At 38.1% G+C, this 17,853-nt stretch overlaps 4 protein-coding genes across 8 annotated transcripts; 1 reads left to right on the forward strand and 3 right to left on the reverse strand.

The window, feature by feature from the left end:
- The first annotated feature begins 964 nt into the window (after positions 1-964).
- Positions 965-2,138, forward strand: LOC119070515 (diphthine methyl ester synthase). Its single transcript, XM_037174879.1, has 3 exons — positions 965-1,216; positions 1,296-1,650; positions 1,713-2,138. Exons 1-3 carry the CDS (start codon positions 1,082-1,084, stop codon positions 2,078-2,080), a joined length of 858 nt encoding a protein of 285 aa, XP_037030774.1. The 5' UTR covers positions 965-1,081; the 3' UTR covers positions 2,081-2,138.
- LOC119070511 (helicase SKI2W) lies at positions 2,084-6,843 on the reverse strand. Its single transcript, XM_037174872.1, has 8 exons — positions 6,764-6,843; positions 6,338-6,704; positions 4,661-6,275; positions 4,212-4,596; positions 3,969-4,145; positions 2,804-3,565; positions 2,419-2,562; positions 2,084-2,360 (listed from the first exon to the last, which is right to left on the reverse strand). The coding sequence occupies exons 1-8, from the start codon at positions 6,773-6,775 to the stop codon at positions 2,148-2,150; spliced, it is 3,675 nt and encodes a 1,224-aa protein (XP_037030767.1). The 5' UTR covers positions 6,776-6,843; the 3' UTR covers positions 2,084-2,147.
- A 2,059-nt stretch (positions 6,844-8,902) lies between these two features.
- LOC119070516 (glutamate-rich protein 2) lies at positions 8,903-13,017 on the reverse strand. 3 transcript variants are annotated; one of them, XM_037174880.1, is made up of 6 exons: positions 12,088-13,017; positions 11,093-11,263; positions 10,885-10,942; positions 10,751-10,819; positions 10,366-10,692; positions 8,903-10,296 (listed from the first exon to the last, which is right to left on the reverse strand). In XM_037174880.1, the coding sequence occupies exons 1-6, from the start codon at positions 12,094-12,096 to the stop codon at positions 10,214-10,216; spliced, it is 717 nt and encodes a 238-aa protein (XP_037030775.1). In that variant the 5' UTR covers positions 12,097-13,017; the 3' UTR covers positions 8,903-10,213. The 3 variants fall into 3 exon arrangements, with proteins under 3 accessions (XP_037030775.1, XP_037030776.1, XP_037030777.1); XM_037174881.1 differs by lacking the exon at positions 12,088-13,017 and adding an exon at positions 11,333-11,523; XM_037174882.1 differs by lacking the exon at positions 12,088-13,017 and adding an exon at positions 11,330-11,523.
- A 3,048-nt stretch (positions 13,018-16,065) lies between these two features.
- On the reverse strand, positions 16,066-17,768 carry LOC119070514. 3 transcript variants are annotated; one of them, XM_037174877.1, is made up of 5 exons: positions 17,392-17,768; positions 17,189-17,289; positions 16,839-17,130; positions 16,499-16,780; positions 16,066-16,439 (listed from the first exon to the last, which is right to left on the reverse strand). In XM_037174877.1, exons 2-5 carry the CDS (start codon positions 17,215-17,217, stop codon positions 16,149-16,151), a joined length of 894 nt encoding a protein of 297 aa, XP_037030772.1. In that variant the 5' UTR covers positions 17,218-17,289; positions 17,392-17,768; the 3' UTR covers positions 16,066-16,148. The 3 variants fall into 3 exon arrangements, with proteins under 3 accessions (XP_037030772.1, XP_037030771.1, XP_037030770.1); XM_037174876.1 differs by having other exon boundaries at positions 17,189-17,315; XM_037174875.1 differs by having other exon boundaries at positions 17,189-17,768.
- Between the last annotated feature and the right edge of the window lie 85 nt (positions 17,769-17,853).

The raw sequence follows: 17,853 nt of genomic DNA on the forward strand, positions 1-17,853 counted from the left end.
AATTTTTTTTACATTCGAGAAGGAGAAAACGAAATTTTGAAAACCGACACATTTTCTGTTTTTCTGAATTTCAATAACTCAAGTAAAACACAGGAACAGAAAATGTGTCGGTTTTCAGAATTCCGTGCGTGTAATACAAAATCGACGATGTAAAATCAAAGACTGTATACTTTGGAGAGGGTCACGCAGATGCAGATACGCGGGTTAAACACCACGTTTCATACAAAAAATTCACCACGCCATACAAATTCAATTTTGGTGAATTTGTTTGTATGGAAAAGGTATGTTCCCGCGTATCTAATAAAATGGCGGTCTGCGTGACCTCCCCAAAGTATACAGCCTTGGTAAAATCTTCGAATTTTGGGCAACCACGACATTCTTTGAGAAAATCTCCAGCTCCATCACTTCAATTCCAGTAACTAGTATCCATCTAATCTTATAAAGATACTGTTTGGATGAAAATGATATACGATTTGTTGGTAATCAAAGTTCCCCTAAAGTTTTATTACTTAAGTTTAAAATATTCAGAGGTCGATGTACAGAAGGCTGAAATTTTAACTTAATTGATCCAAAAGTACTGTGGATTGAAGTATATTTCTATCGCAAGTTTAGACGAATTAAGTTTTTTTTCCTAGTCAGTCAAAGGTTACGCTCTTAGAACAGTCTATTGTGTGGGTCGTGGGTCAATATAAATCTTGTTCTTGTATTACAATCGTGAGTGTACAAACGGTGCAAGCACAAGATTTGAAAGATGGATTCATTAAAAGTTATCTTGCGAAGAGACTGTTCTAAAAGAAACTCAAAACTGGTTAAGACCAGAGAAACGATAACAGATGGCGTAACATCCGCCATACGCATTCCATACGTGGGACGAAAGCAACACCATCCGCTATCGATTCTCTAGTGGAAACGCGGTTATTCCTTTGATTTTAATGTACAATCAGAAAAATAATGGACAAGAAACTAAAACAGTAAAAACGCCCCGCAGTGACACCTTACTATATACCATGTGTCTGTCATTCTGTCAGATCTGTATGGTTAAAACGAAGAAGAGAGATTTTAGTTTTGACAAGTGTAAATAATGTTTTATATCATTGGCCTGGGATTGGGCGATCCTAAAGATGTGACAGTCAAGGGATTGGAAATTATAAAAAAATGTGAGCGTGTCTACCTGGAGTCATACACATCCATACTGACTTGTGGACAAAAGGCACTGGTAAGTCTTTTAAGGTTAACCAACTTGTTGCCGGTAGTTAAATGAATTTCCAATGACCTCCCGTTATCTCTCTTCTTAGGAAGACTTTTACGGCCGTCCCCTGATTATTGCCGATCGTGATCTTGTCGAACAAGAGGCCGCTACAATTTTAGATGGGGCAGATACCGTTGACGTTGCACTACTAGTTGTAGGCGATCCGTTTGGAGCTACGACACACACAGATGTCATCATTCGAGCCAAAGAATTGAACATCAAATATCAGGTCATCCACAACGCGTCCATTATGAATGCCATTGGTTGTTGTGGACTACAATTGTACAGTTTCGGTGAAACAATATCCATACCGTATTGGAGTGATACATGGCAGCCGGACAGTTTCTACGATAAGATCAAAATCAATCGCGATAATGGTTATCACACATTGTGCTTGCTAGGTAAAAGTGTTGGGATGCACATTTGTGGAACATGATTCCAATTTCTCCACTCTTTTTGGCAGATATTCGAGTTAAGGAACCGACCCTGGAATCAATTATGAAGAAGAAAAAGGAGTACCAACCTCCACGGTTTATGTCCGTCGCCGAAGCCGCTGACCAGTTATTACAGATAGTAAAGAAGAAACGGGACGAGGGTATTAATTCCGCAGAATTGGCCTACGATGAGAATAGTTTGTTTGTTGGTGTAGCTAGGGTCGGACATGAAACTCAATCAATCGTCGTCTGCACGTTGAGTCAAATGGCTGAAACAGATTTGGGCGCACCACTACACTCGTTGGTCTTACCAGCTACGAAATTGCATCCAATCGAAATCGAATATTTGCAACAATTTTCGGAAGAGAAACTGGGAGAAGGGGAACATGGAACATAATGATTAACCAATTTCATCGGTTTATTCGCCAAATAAAACAATTGCTAACTGGTTTCGACGTTAACTTCTACTTATTCTCAGACTGCAGGTACAAACTTGCTGCAAACACAATGTTCCGTTGAATTGCATTCGACGCATCTTCCATTTTCTGATGCAACGCTGGATTGCCGATTATTCGTGCAGCATCTTTCACATCTTGCATTGTTTCGTTCAATTGCTGAATGCATCGAACGATAATGCCCTCCTGAATGTCGGTCAGCTTCATGATTTCCGCAAAGGACTAGGAATTTGTTGGCGATTTTCAGTATAGATCTTTATGCTTGACGAACAACTTTTACCTTATTGCGAGCCCACTCGTACACAACTTCCACCAAACCGAAATTCAATCGATCTCGTGCGATCATCTCGTCGTGAGTGGAAACTTTGTGTTTGTTTTCGATTTGAATGATTTCTTCGTCCACTTCTTTGATGTTATCGATGCACTGCAATGAAAGAAGGTTTTTTGGTGAATTTTTTATCTTCGTCCGGTCAATTTCATATTTCTCATGCACTACTGGAAGCTAGGACTGTAATTCAGCCGATTTTATCAATAACGAATTATCTACTCCGAGAGCAGAGATAGGCATTTTTCAAAAAATTGATTAAACAGCGGTAAATGAGTGCTGTGCTGCGCTTACCTAGAGTCTTATTTCGGATTGATTAAAGCTTAAAATCGATTTTTACCTTTTTCAAATTTTCCGTTAACTGCGGAGTTGAATTCGTTTTCGCTTGAAATACCAGTCCGGACAGCAGAGCTGCAATTTCTTCAGGCTTCAAATCCGTAAAAGTGTTGCATAAGACCAGCTCAGTTGTAATCAGTTCATTCGAACCCATTTCACAAGCCACTCTTCCTTTCATCTTAACCTCATGCTGTTTGTCGATGTAGCCCATTTCCTTGAGCACTTCCAACTTGTTCACGTAATCGGGATACAGCGAGAGACTCTCTTTCGAAATTTTAAAGTTCAGCTCGTCCTTCTTCTTTTCCAGTGTTTTGCGATCAAACACTACCGGAAACTCCTGGATGAAATTCGACGCATTTGTGCACTCAATGATATCGCCCAGTTTCTTTTTCAATTTGGCCACCTGTTCCATAATCGTGGTGGTGTGCAATTCGGGCTTCAGACTGAAAAACTCCAATTTCGTGTCGCCGGCAATCACGCTGTTGTTCAGATTGTACAGTTCGGTAATCGTTTTCGTTACGGACGGACCGGGTGGCGAGTCTTTGAATCTGGGTATTTGACGCTGTTCCCAATTTTGGACGATTTTATCGGCTTCGATTTTCAGATTCGTTTTCGTTATATCGACGATGTTGTTCAGTTTTATGGTGAGAATGTTGTGTCCGCCAACACCTTCGGGAATGTAGACTTTATGTTGGGGCGTCATCGAAACCATGCGGTGCCACAATTCACCTCGATTCATCACAAGCGAATTTTTAGTTGGGGAATCCTTAAACAAAAACGAATTGATTAAAGGTTGATTCGACACCCTTTTACACTGCAATCGAAAAAAAATCCTAAAAACAATTCAGAACTCCCCTGTCTAGCATTCACTAGTGTAAAATCATCAAATCATTTGTCTCAACTTTCAATTTTTAAACACTTTGACGATATGCAGTGTCACCACTTACATTTCATTGAATCAATACCAATGAAATATCAAATGTTAAATGGTAGAAGAATTCGATTGATTGTACGATGGAGATGGAATGAAAAATTTTGTTTTTGTGAGACATCCCCAAAAATAAATCAGAAGGCATGATCGATAGATATGCTAGATTTTCACCCCAAAAACATTAGAAAACCCGGTTCGGACTTTAAGTTTTTCAGAAAAAATATCTTATTTTATTTACCGGAGTTGAATTACTATCGAGAACGTCATCCAAAATCAGTACTTTAAACTTAAGGTCCCGGCTGCTAGCAATTGATAGGAAAATTCCAAGTTTATTGTAGTGATGATTTTGTGTGACAATAAGTACTCGGCCTGGTTTCAATTCTTTCATCATTTTATGCTGCGTGACGCTGTCATTCTGTTAATAAAATTGTCGTTAAAATGTCGTTGAAGCTTGCTGCACCATCAAGTTAACCTAACATACCAATAGTTCATCCATTAGCTGAATATATTCGGAACTAATATCATAGAATTGACACAATGGCTGCATATGCTCGCCAATTTCTTGCATATCGGAAATCTCCTTTTCGGCAGCCTTTAGCATCGCCTGATTTTCCGGTATTTTCGTTCTCGAATCAAACTCCAAGAAACTGTGTGACATCATATCTTCCACCGTAACCCGTTCCACTCTCAGTAGATTCAGTATCATTGCGTACGTGAGACGAAATTTGGAATCCAAACGCAATGGGCGACCCAATATCATCGTTCGTAATTCACTTTCCGGTGGTACTTCGCCTTTGCAAATTAAAATTACCGTACCTTCGGGATCCAGACCACGTCGTCCAGCACGACCAGCCATTTGAGTGTATCTAAGCAAATAGGAAATTGATTACTACCTAGTCATGAGGACAGATAAATTGCTGCTTAACATACTCAGCGGCACGTAAAAGACGTGATTCGGATCCATCGAATTTGCGGTGACTATCAAAAATAACCGTCTTGGCAGGCATATTGACACCCATGGCGAACGTTTCCGTAGCGAAGAGCAATTTAACGTGACCGGATTGGAAGAGTATTTCCACAATTTCCTTGAGAATGGGCAAAATTCCACTGTGATGCACACCGATGCCCCGTTTTAGTGAATCTTGTAGTGTTAAGATTTGCGGTATGTCCCGATCTTCTGGTTTTAATTTCATTAAACATTTTTGGAAGTACGATTGGATGTGATACGCTTCCGATGTTGTGCACAGATCAACTGATTGTAGTGCCTGAAGATTTCGATCGCATCGATTACGTGACAGAGTGAAGGCGACCACTGGCAGCTTTTTATTGTTTTCAAGATAATCGATAAGTCCCACCCAAAGGTTTTGCTCTTGTTTCGGATTCAAAACGTTTGGTTTAAAGGATTTATTTGTTCCGCCACCGCCACCACCTCTCGATCTCGAGTCTTTGGCGTTCGGTACCGTTTTTGAATGTTTCTCTGTGGCCGCTATTGCGTCACGATATCCTTTCATCAAAAATTCCTGGCTGCCGTTGACGATTAAGAAAATGTCGTTTTTGGTCTTGCCTCCACTGCCAGTGTAAAGATAGTGCATCAGTGGAACGGGCCGCTTCAACGTACTGATAACGTAAACCTTCCGTTTCTTTGTTTGTCCGACCCAATTGGCAAATTCCATTGTATTAGGAACTGTGGCACTAAGCATCACAATACTAACATGATCCGGCAACAAAATCAGAACTTCCTCCCAAACGTGACCTCTTTCCGCATCGTTAATATAATGCACTTCATCGAAAATGACGTATTCCAAATCTCTGGTAACTTCGCTTCCGCAATACAACATCGACCGGAGAATTTCCGTGGTCATTATGAGGCAACTGGCAGTTGGATCGATTTGAATATCTCCGGTGATAAGGCCGACATCTTGAAATTTCTTTTTAAAATCGCGATACTTCTGATTCGACAAGGCCTTGATTGGTGACGTGTAAATCGATCGAGTCTTATGTTGTTTGGCCAAAGCTATAGCATACTCAGCGACTACTGTTTTGCCAGCTGATGTATGAGCAGCCACAAAGACGTGACTGTGTTCTTCTAGCTTCACAATCGCTTGTTTTTGGAACGCGTCCAATGTGAAACTGTACGTTTGAGCCGGATTTGGGACTAGAACCTCAAAATCATTCATCGGTTTGGACACATCTATCATTTCAGCCCATTCCATTGACCGCATAACCGTATCTGCTTCGGATATCTTCAGGACAGGTCGTTCAACTGGTTCAATTAACGAATCATCCAATGTTAATGCACCAAAATTGATCGTTGGGTCTCCGTCGTTTGCAGCATTGTCGGCATTCGTTTCCTTCATAAATAGACCCAGATAATTATGATCGGTGTCGTCTAATACCGACAACAAATTGACCGTTGCATTGTCGTTAACGCTTTCATCGATGACTACGCTCTTTTCGACGACATCGAACTCTAAACCATTTTGAAATCCAGGCGCCACGGTTAATAGATTATTTTCGAAATCTAACTCATCCACATCCGACACATCTGCAACAAAATACCATCTTCAATGACAATCGGCGGCTATCCATGACAAGCAAATAACATACCGACTTTCCATTCTGGAGCATCAAATCCACCCGGCCAAAACGGGTAGTTAACAGCCGAACCTCTAGTAGCCTGTTCCGGCGGCAAAGGAGCTCGTCTCAATGACATTGAATTCCGTGCATTACTTTCGGCATCGTCAACGGAAACTTCTGTATAATCAGTTATATCACCGGTTTGAAGATCCCTTTGTGGGGCAAGAACGGTACTCGCTGAACATGAAGGTGCGAAATATAGTCGTTGTTCGCATGGTACTCGCGGAAAGATGTATGGATCCGGGTTGTGCAAACTGACTTGTGGATCCAAAACATAAGACAACAAAGTCTCATGGCTGTCTTCAAGTATCGGAGGCGGTTGCTTCCACCATGACAGCTAATGGGGAACATTTAGACAATTGAGTAATATAACAGTGGAATATTATTCACGCTTACATCGATCGGCATATTGGCAAATAAAGATGTGTCGAGTAGGTGTTCAGTAAGTTCAATGAAAATTTATAAACAAAATTGACATGTGTCAGATCGAGTAAATTTTAAGAGAGACAATTTTAAGAGTGGAGAATTTATGTAAATACGAGAGAGAAATAACAAAACATGTTAGAGGGAGAATAATCACTCACAGTGTAGATTTTAAACTCAAAAAGTCAATATGGTACAATTTGAGTGTCAACATTGTGAGCTTTTTAAATTCACCAATTTAAGAAAACTTTTCTTTATTAATCAGAATTGGAGTGGAATTTGGTTATGAATGCATGTTGTCGAGTTTGCTAAGAATGTCAGATGCAATTTTTTTTTATTCAACGACCCATCTGGTCTATCCATTAAAGTGTTCTGTTCCCTCAGGTTGCACCAATACAAGACCACGTAGGTTTCAATGATTATCGAAACACTTCGTGATACATATCAGGGATATCTAGATTTTTTTTTTTATTTTGACGCAACACTATGAAGACTTGACTATAATCCATATAAAACAGGGAATGGACCAGTACTAAATTGACTAGGTTTAAATTGACTCTTGTTGAATCTTACTAAACAAATCTCAAGAAATTTTAATTAGTTTTAGCTAATTTTGTTGCTCTTATTACGCCTGTTGCTATCGAACTATTATTTTGGTGTTGCATACAAAATTTCCGAAGTTATGACTTCTAATCAGGGGTCATACGTGTAAAAGTGAATTTGCGACAACTTCGAACAGCTTAGATGGAATCGAGATTCAAGTCATCCGCACGGTGCACTCCAGAGAGATCGTAAAAATATTTTTTTTTCAATAACTCCAACAGTATGAATCAGATTAAATTCAATGTTTGTCGAAAAACAATGAATGAATTATGTGTTGGAGCATCCAATGTATTCTAGTCTGTCCCACGCGAAGGCTGGTTATGACAAACGAATTCACGTAAACCATACATATTCTTCATGAAATGGATCCTATTCAAAAGGGGCAAACTTCTTCATTTAATAATTAACTTTCGCATAGAGCAGGCAATAAAGATCTTCTGGTTTTGTCTACTGCATAGATAATAATAAAAATGTGTGGAATAGCACCGATTTTGAAATTTGCCCATATATTTCAGCCAAATTTTCCAAAATTTTCTTTATCTGAAGAGTCGAACTCTGGCGAAAAATTCTTTCGTCCACTCGGAGTAGTAGGTATGCAAAATGTTCTATGACTCCTAGCTCCATCTTATATAAATCAATCATCCAAAAAATCTGAACGCTGAAAGATTCAAGTATAATCATTACATACGTTGGCGTGGGGTAATTTGGCACATGGTGCTAAAATAACGCATTTTTCAACTACTTAAAAGGTGAACTCGCACACGATTTTTCGATACCAAAACTTTGTAAAAGGAGTCATTAAGTCGATGACATGGCTAAAAAGCATTTGCAGCAATAAGCTTGCGTGTGCGAGTTCACCTTTTACGTAGTTTAAAAGTGCGTTCTTTTGGCACCGTGTGCCAGATTATCCGATACCGTGTACGGATCAAGTGTACATCGATGTACGGATAAAACTCTCAAAAACACGATAAGACCAATGGTTTACTTATCCGTAAATTTTACATTTAAAACGTACTTTCTACGAGCTACTCGTTAAAATTGGGCGATTTAAATGTACATCGAAAATCTCTTTTTGTGGGTGTGGATGTATTCCTTTACTATTTAAGTAGAGTTCACGGTGCCGAAAGTTGACGAGCCGCAATTATTTTCAATGTAATAGGGTACTGAAACTGGAAGGTGTAACAATCAAATGTAAAGAAAACCATTTCGTACAAAATAGTACCCTGTTCGACAGTTGTCGATTCTGATCACTTTTGCTTGAATTGCGTTGGATGACCTCATTAAATATCATTTCTTCATTTGTGTGGAATACCTTGGTCCAATCATTGTTTGTAGCTCCTTTGAATTGATAATGCATACTGGAGCTACGCGATTCATGTACTTAGTCAACTTTATCGGAAATAAATGAAATGAAAGGAAATTCATTAACCGACGACGACTGGCAACTAAAACTGAGCACAGTTGGGAACTATTTCGTATTGTTGGAGGAAAACAAACTGCTTCGGATTCGTTTTATTTTATTTTATTTATCGAAAGTTAAATACACCAATTTTTATATTTTATTAAATTTATACTTTCATTACATTCACTTTGCTATTGACTAGAAAAAGTTGAGTAAAATATTTTCCTTTTTTTTGTTTGTTTATCTTCTGTTTTTGTACTTTTGGCCGCCATTGCCGCCGGATTATACCAGATAGAGCATTTAACCGTATGAGTTCCATATTTAAAAAGTCTTGATTTTCAATTCCCCGGATTTGTGTCGCTGATTTTCATATTTCGTGTTAAAAGTACAAATTTCATATTTTATAAGGAAAAACAAATTCCTCTTTTGTTAAACATTCATTTTGCTGTTCATGTCATGACGATGAATGTTGGTTTCTACATCATTTTATACAAATTATGTCTAGATATAATTCTCATCTACGGTCTCTCGATCTATATACGTAAGAATCAAAGTAATTCTTTCAGTTCATTTTCGTTGGTTGAAAGTTAAATCATAATATTTATGCAATATACATTCATCATAAGCTACCAACTGTGTTAATGCAAAGCATTTTAGAAAAGATTTCGTGATCTCAACGATGATGGTGAATTGGAACTTCAATTTGTTTTAAAGCTTCCAAGAGCACACACCTTTAATCGATTTGATTTGACGCTTTGTTTATGTGTGTATGCAATATGTAGTGCCTATGATTGAAAATTAGTGAAATAAGTGGGTATAGCAGACTCAGACCAAGACGTGCAGAGTACAGACTCAAGACTAAATAGTTAGGAGTTCACAGAAAAATCGACTTTATAGCGACGACAGTTTAATGTAGAAATGCAAGAAATCCGATAAGATTCGTTCAGTTCGTTATTTTTCACTTCTCGTAATCACATTTACTTATCTAATCTGTGTACGTGCGAGCATTTCTGGGAAATCTTGAAGTTGAGTCAGTTGAGTACAACGAATATTCTTACTTGTTATGTAAACCATGACCATGGTAAAGCTATCGAGGAGTAGAATTTCTCGAACACTTGGTAAGTACCTGCGAGAAACAGATTCGATTCACAAAAATGTAGCTGCTGCAGCTACGCAAAAAAATGGATGCATTCTGAGAACCCTGAGTGATGACATCGTAATTTGTTGTTTTCTGCTAGATGTGAGGCGCTTTGATTGAATTAATTTTTGCAAAGTTATTTGCAAAAAATTTTCATAAAAAACTTTTCTGATTCGAAAAATGGTTTAAAAAAATACAGAAAGATTGTTATGCAAAATATAGGTTTTCTTTGGCCTAGACGCTACCTATTTTACTTAAGTAAAGAAAAATAGTTTCATTTTTAGCCGATATTTGCTGCAATATGCTGTGTAAGCGGTTCCGTAGGCGATTCAGACTCGCTTGTTGAAGCTTTCTCGTAATTACCTGCAACAAAATTCAAATATTCTCGTTCAATCAAAATGTTATCGAAAACGTTCCTCGGTTTCAAAATACCATTGTTCAGATCACTCAAACTCGGCGACAAATTTAATTTCTCCAAATTCGGCACCAAATGCAAATCGTCTTCTTCCTCCAATAACGAACTCGGATATGAATGGGTCGTATTCTCGCTGCCACTCGTACAATTCGATGATGTGTTTGAATGGTTCGGCATGTACTCGCCACCATCGTTTGGCTCTTTGTCGTCGTCACTTTCACTCGAATAGTCAGTGTCGGATTGGTCGCTTGACGAATCGTGACTTGCCTCAGACTCTTCTGGTTCGCCAAGGTCGTGTGACGACGCTTGGTTGAGGTTATCAGTTGTAGAGCTGGTTGTCGTATCTTCGAACGAATAATAAACTTAATATGTTGGTTCCATTTACTGAGTGTTTTGGCTTACATTTTAGCTTCTCCTGAATCAGCGGATAAAACTCTTTTGCTGTGATGTTATTCGGCTCAAACTCTAGTACTTCAAATGATAAAAATATTTTTGTTAAATTGGTTCTTCGTTGCCCAAAGCATGAATTGACTTACTCAATTTACAATATTTCAAAGCTTTTTTATAATCCTTCAGCATAACAGCAGACAGAAACTGAAAATTCGACATCAAATGTTAGTCGATGAAAATGAAAAGCAACGCTTTTAGGTATACAAACACATTTCTCTACTCATAGTCTCGAAACACGTAACGACAATATTCGGCAACAAATATACATATTAGTTTCAATAAATTGTTATTTACCTCGGCCAAAAACTCAGTTGGACATGACATACTTTCGTTGGCATCGGTGTATTCGGAAATCGATTGACTTTGACTTTGACTCATATCATCATTGGAAAATGATGATGCTAGGCCATTTGGATGTTTCGGCATCAGTAAATTGTTTCCGTTCGGCTCGTCAATCATTATTATCTGAAGGAAAAGAGGTTAAAATCAGACGTTAACGAGCATCATTTCAACAGTTGCCAAACGACGAACGACCTAAAAGTGCTTTTCCGATCCAATGAAAAATGGTTTTGATTTAATGCGTCGGTATGAGCAAAATTAACGGACGTGATAAGTAAATTTTGTGAATTTTTTTGATTCGAAAGTACAGAGAATTTGAAAAGGGCAGGAGAAGTTCAATTTAGAATTTTCTTTTTCTTGACAAACGATTAGCCATAGCTGCCTAAGATACAGAAATTATTTTCTTCTGGGGTATAGGTTCTATATTGATTTATCCATACCTTCACATCAAAATGTATCATAAAAATGTACCTGTGCTACAAATATATTGATGAAGATGGGATGCAGTCGTCGATCTATTTTTTACGATAAAAATTCGGAGACATCCCTTACACGATTTCCACACTTAAATGAAGATATTGAATTGAATTAAAAGAACGAGTTACTGAAAAATATACCGTGGGACGAAAAGACATACAGCCTGAGATTATACGACTCTTTTTCGGCTCATTCCATCTCTTAGTAGCAAACTCCTATGCATATGTTTTATAAAATAACAAAAACGGCAGACCAAGGACAATATACAGACGAAGGCTAAACGCATCAGTAAAATGTTTGACGGAAACACATTGGACCTACCGATCCCTGTTCCCCGAAGAAGAAATGTTTTGAGAATCGAAATTTTGTACATAAATTTCAGTGGAAAATTCCATTTATTTAAAGTCATTTTCAAGGTAGCACAATAGGTTCGTTGGGAGTTTGGATGCGTAATTACATACAAATGTACTTACATGTGACATTGTGACCTCTTCGTTTGATCTATCGTATCCACATATTTTTATCGTTCAAAATTCATAAATAAAACATAGCAGAAAGCTTGCACGAACATTTTACGTGTATGATGAAAGTTAGGGATAGCACAATACTTGGGTTACACCAGGTCACTTCAGCGACGTAGAATTAACTGTTATCGATTTATTAAAATGTGTATGTGGTTAGACTTGCAAGGAAAATGACACACAATTATAATTATGTTATGATTTCATTCCTCGTTGGCTAATATAATGCGATGACCGTAAAACTATACGTTCGCTAGAGTCTTTTCTTCTTCTTTTTTTTCACTTTTCGGTAGAAAATTGATTTTGGTAAACTGGTTATAAAAAATGTTAGACTTTCCAACTATTTTCTACAAAATAACAAATTGAATGGTTGGACTTATTTCTGGTAATTAATTTGGTTGGATTCAGAAAAAGTTTCCATTAAAAAAAAGTTCAAACGTAAAAGAAACTACGTCGCAGACTGTTTATTTTGTACGTTTTGTTTTCGTTCGCTTTTCCACAACACTTTCCAGTATCGACTCGGAATGAATACAAATTTTCTACTTTCATTGAGTTGTAGAGCTGACTCTACAACTTCTCTCCGAAGCGCAGATGAGTTGCGTACAGTTTTTGAATTTGTAATCGAAACACAATATGGTCGATATAAATGTGTATGATGGTTCTCATGGAAACTTCATGGTAAATTTTTCCATTTCAGACATTTTCCCATTAAAATGTCAACTATTTTACCAGGTAATGTTTGTCATCAAATCGAATGTTTTAAAATAAGTTGCGACGTTTTTCAGATGAAAACTATCTGAACAGAAAATTACATTTCCCTTTCCATCAGCAGTCGACCTTCTCAATATCACAACAAAATTCAACAGTTGATTGAACCAGAGGTGGACGGGTGTAAGGGTGTAAAGTAAAAAAATGACACAAAACTGAAATGCAGCTAGAAGCACGCGAAATACATGAAAAATCATGCAAATAGTTGCTGGCTTTGCAGGATTGGATAATATACTCACACGCTACGAATTTCTAATATAGTAAAATAGACAAAAACAAGTATGACAGGAATTGTTATCAGGATCGACACTAAAGACCATAAGCATCTGCCTACCTCTTTCTGTTACAAACGTTTCCGGTAAATTGCAACGAAACTCAGTTGATAAATCGGTAATATTTATCTGAAGACACAGTCGAAAGTCGGTTAATTTGATGTTATGGTGGGAAGTAACATTAGAATAGAATGCAGTCATAAATTAACAAAACTGTAACTTTACGTTTGCATGAGACCGGAACCTTTATACTCAATTCTTGATGAGTTTTTTGCTATTACCAACACTTGTGAGTTGATGCATTTAATGATCATTGGATTGGGACCGGTAGCCATTTTCACCACAAGTGCTATCAATTAAGAGTGATATCGCCAAAACATCGAACAAAATCAGACATTTTGGGACAAGGTGTCACGGATTTTATTGAGTTATAGCTCATTCGATTCGTTGAACTGATGCGAGTAAAACGTAGTACTACGTTGGGTGAAATTTATTTTGTTGTCGATGATCGAGGTAGTGAAGTAAGGGTCTGCCAAATGTGGCCCAAAATCGTTTTTTTGCAATTACTCGAGTGAAACAATTTCGGGAAAAAACTTTTTTAGCTACGTGTGAAGGTCTTGAAGAGACGCAAAATTTGAGTATACTTACCACCAGGTCCATGTTCACCTGACACTGCAGCCGCTCAGGTACTTCGGAAAATCACCTATTTTTTCATCTAAAGTCATTAATATCACCGTCAGGTGAACATGGACCTGGTGGTAAGTATACTCAAATTTTGCGTCTCTTCAAGACCTTCAAACGTAGCTAAAAAGTTTTTTCCCGAAATTGTTTCACTCGAGTAATTGCAAAAAACGATTTTGGGCCCCTTTTGGCAGACCCTTACTTCACTACCTCGATCGTCGACAACAAAATAAATTTCACCAAACGTAGTACTACGTTTTACTCGCATCAGTTCAACGAATCGAATGAGCTACAACTCAATAAAATCCGTGACACCTTGTCTCAAAGTTGTTCGAAGATTTGGCGATATCACTCTTAAGCTAACATCTCAAAATGTGAATCAACGAAAGCTAAGAGTAGTAGCAGTAACAATACTACTAGTAACGCTAATGTTAGCAAAATACCTTGGTTCGGTTGTTGGGGCAACGAATGCTTGTATTGAGTTAGTCGGGAAATTTAGTGCCATGACTGGATATTGAGCATTTCGAACAGTTTATAGACAATATTTGTCTATATGGGACATTTTGATATTTATATGCAATAAATTGTAGGCTAAATATATAAAATAAACTAATTTGCGTTTTTCTCTTCCAACAAAACAAGCGACAATAATACACGGATGCCAGATGAACAGATTTTTTTATTTTGCATGGCTCTAAATTTGCGAGTAGAGTGACTTCGACCCAAAAACTCAATCATCAATAGCACTTCTTATAAAGCAAGCATAGCGTGTTTGGTATCGTTGGAAAGGTTAGACTTCAGGCTAACACATGCGCTAACTTAAAACTAGCCTACCGGTTAGGTATGGAAGCGGCCAAAGTTCATCGAGGTTAGCAAAAAAAGTGACATATCTGAAAATGGAACATAGAAGGCCACTTCCAAAAAATTTTACACATAAAGAGCACAGAACCATCGTCCAAAATAGTTATCAACAGATTTTCTCCGTCGCTTCATCAACGAGATATCACCCACTGAAAATTGAAATTTTTTAAATTCCAATTGCGATAACTCTTCGACCAGATGACCGAGACCAATAACTCTATCGCCTATTACCTTAGAATTGGTTCCTCTACTAATTCGAAGGACAAACGTAAGTCCATCTACTTTCCTCGGACTGAGGCTCGCTTTTGGACATGATTTTTGGTTGTCCGAAACGACTCAGCGGATATCGCTAAATCATGTTGCGTTGAAGAGTACTCGTCTTCCCTAATCTATCCCTGCTAAAACTAAAAGGGGTGTCTCCGAGTAAGGCTTCTAACGGGTCCATGGCGGGTCACGCGACTGTGTCAACTCGTAAAGATCTCGACGACTAATCGAGTGTGGTATAATTCGTAGCTAACAGGTGTAGCTTTCCGCTGCAAATATAATTTTTACAGCATGCAGATTATTAAAGACGGTATCTCAAAACGGGTCCATTATCGGGTCGACATGGCGGGTCGACCTGTTTGGAAATTTTGTCTTTAGTAAGCTGTCTACTTTGTACAATTTATGTGTAGTGGAAAGCCACAAGTGTTAGCTACGAATTATACCACATTCGTTTGGCCGCCGAGATTTCTGCGAGCTGAGACAGACAGTTTCACGTGACCCGTTATGGACCCGTTAGAAGCCTTATCTCCGATTTCATTTAAAAAAATTTCAACCGCACCATGGATAGAATTTGCATTTGACGGCAGAAAGTTATACTTCTCAGGTATCCTTTTTTCGGTGCGTGAGACTGTATTGAGCAAATTTGTTTTTGCGGTCAATGACCTACTCAATGAAACCCCACAAATTGCAAAATTTTTGTTCACATTGAAAGACTCACATCCAAAAAGATTGTTACTAGGTTGTAATTGACGTGTTTGGTTTTAGTTGAACAAATTCGCAACATGGAAATAGAAAGTTCGCCTGTTAAAGAGACGAAACATTTGTTGTGCGTCGCAGGCAAGAAAGTACGATTCCCGGTCAAGGTACCTACATCCACCTCAGGGATACAAACTAGCCGGATCGGTACAAATTCGACGATTGACGTGGTCGGTCGCTGATCAAAATACCGATCCGGTAATCGACCAAATGCATTTTGTGTAGAAAAATCCTTAGTTTCAGATGGTTTAGATTCCGGTAGTTGGACGGAAATGCAATGTCCAGAGCTTGGTGAAGGAGCTGATTAAATTACGCAAAAATTCACAAATTTATGTTCTCTCTGCCAGTAAAGCTTTTATAAAGGAACTGGAAATGGGTGTTCTTTCAAAATTGTGCCATTACTAAGATTTTTTATTCGTAAACAGGATATGTCGCTTGTATATCTACTCCGGATGAAGAATATTCAGATTCCAAACGGTCGACTACGAGACCTAGTGGACTCTTCGGCAGTTTCGCTCCCGTTTCAATCGCGTTGACAAATGACCGCATAAATTCCAAATTTGCACCGAATCTAGAATTGCTCCAATCGACATGTGAACCGAACGTCTCGATTTCGCATAGCACACCCATCTCTTTGTAGTTGTCTGGCAGGCCTTTTTCCTTAGCCAACTTTGGCGTATTCACATTGAAATCACCATATGCCTGCATAGAGAGAGAATATTTTTAAGTGGAATAGAGATTCTACAGACATTTGATCTTGCCTGCCGCAGCTTGATGTGGCCAAACTCATGAATGATGAGAGCAATTAAGCTCATTTTCGCGGCTAGCTCGACTCTCTCTGTATCGAAATCATCTCTTTCGGCTTCCGTGTAGCTCGTACGAAATTCTGTTTCAAAATGAGCGCAGTTTATGTATATCAAAAATAAACCCGAAAAACCTCGGAGGTTTAGAGCTTCATTGTTAACTATTACGAATCCCACATCATTTTCTGGTTTCGCTTCACTTTGAAACTTTCCAAGAACGGTAGCGACAATTTGTAGAATCTAAAATATTTACTTGCGATTAAGATCAGACACATCGAAACACTGTCGACAATAATACCTGTCTGTGTTTTATCACCTTTTGCCCTAGTTCGATCCAAGACATTTGATAGCGATCCGGAACCTTCACTCTCATCTTCCTGATAAAAGCCAGCAAACGAGATAGTTTTAGTCCGTCTCCTTTCTTATCGTTCATTTTCGTTACATGGACCGACAGGCACCATTGTGCGACAGAGTCATCGCTTTCAGCTTGGCTTAATATCGATTTCAGTGCATCAATTCCATGACGCGGAAACATTCCTTGTGCTTGATAGTTGGCGCACAAATTGGACAGTATAGTTGGGCGTATTTCGCTAGATAAATCTTACATTGATCACACATAAGTATTAGCCATGTCAAAGAATAGTAAACCTGCTAAACGATTCCTGGTGATATTTCATTGTGATGGGACTACAAGTGGTCCAAAATTCAATTACCGGGCGTATATTAACAACGCCTCCATCTGCCTTCACCTGTTCAGCAAACGATGCGAAAAATTCTAATATTCCGGCCATATTTTCAAAAATCAAATGAGTGACTCTTTCGTGTACTTAAAATGACAAATATTTATTTACAAACTAAAGAATCTCGTATCCTGTCAAGGCCCCACAACAAATATGAAATGTCAACATCGAAGTGAACACATATCGATTGTTGTCATTTCATTTCTTGTGAAAGTGTTTGTTTTGAAATGAGTTTGAAATGCATTCTGAATGCATGTTTATGAAATCAGTTCTAAATGCATTTCGAACCAGTTTTTTTGTATTAGGGCCCCCTAATACAAAAAAACTGGTTCGAAATGCATTTAGAACTGATTTCATAAACATGCATTCAGAATGCATTTCAAACTCATTTCAAAACAAACACTTTCACAAGAAATGAAATGACAACAATCGATATGTGTTCACTTCGATGTTGACATTTCATATTTGTTGTGGGGGGATTTGTATTTTGACAATTTATTATTGGTATAAGAATTTCCTCTTATTTTCATTGGGCACGAAATTTTTAAACTGTTGAGTCGACAGAGCAGCATA

This window comes from Bradysia coprophila, assembly GCF_014529535.1.
Source record: "Bradysia coprophila strain Holo2 chromosome X unlocalized genomic scaffold, BU_Bcop_v1 contig_98, whole genome shotgun sequence".
In the NCBI taxonomy this organism is placed as follows: domain Eukaryota; kingdom Metazoa; phylum Arthropoda; class Insecta; order Diptera; family Sciaridae; genus Bradysia; species Bradysia coprophila.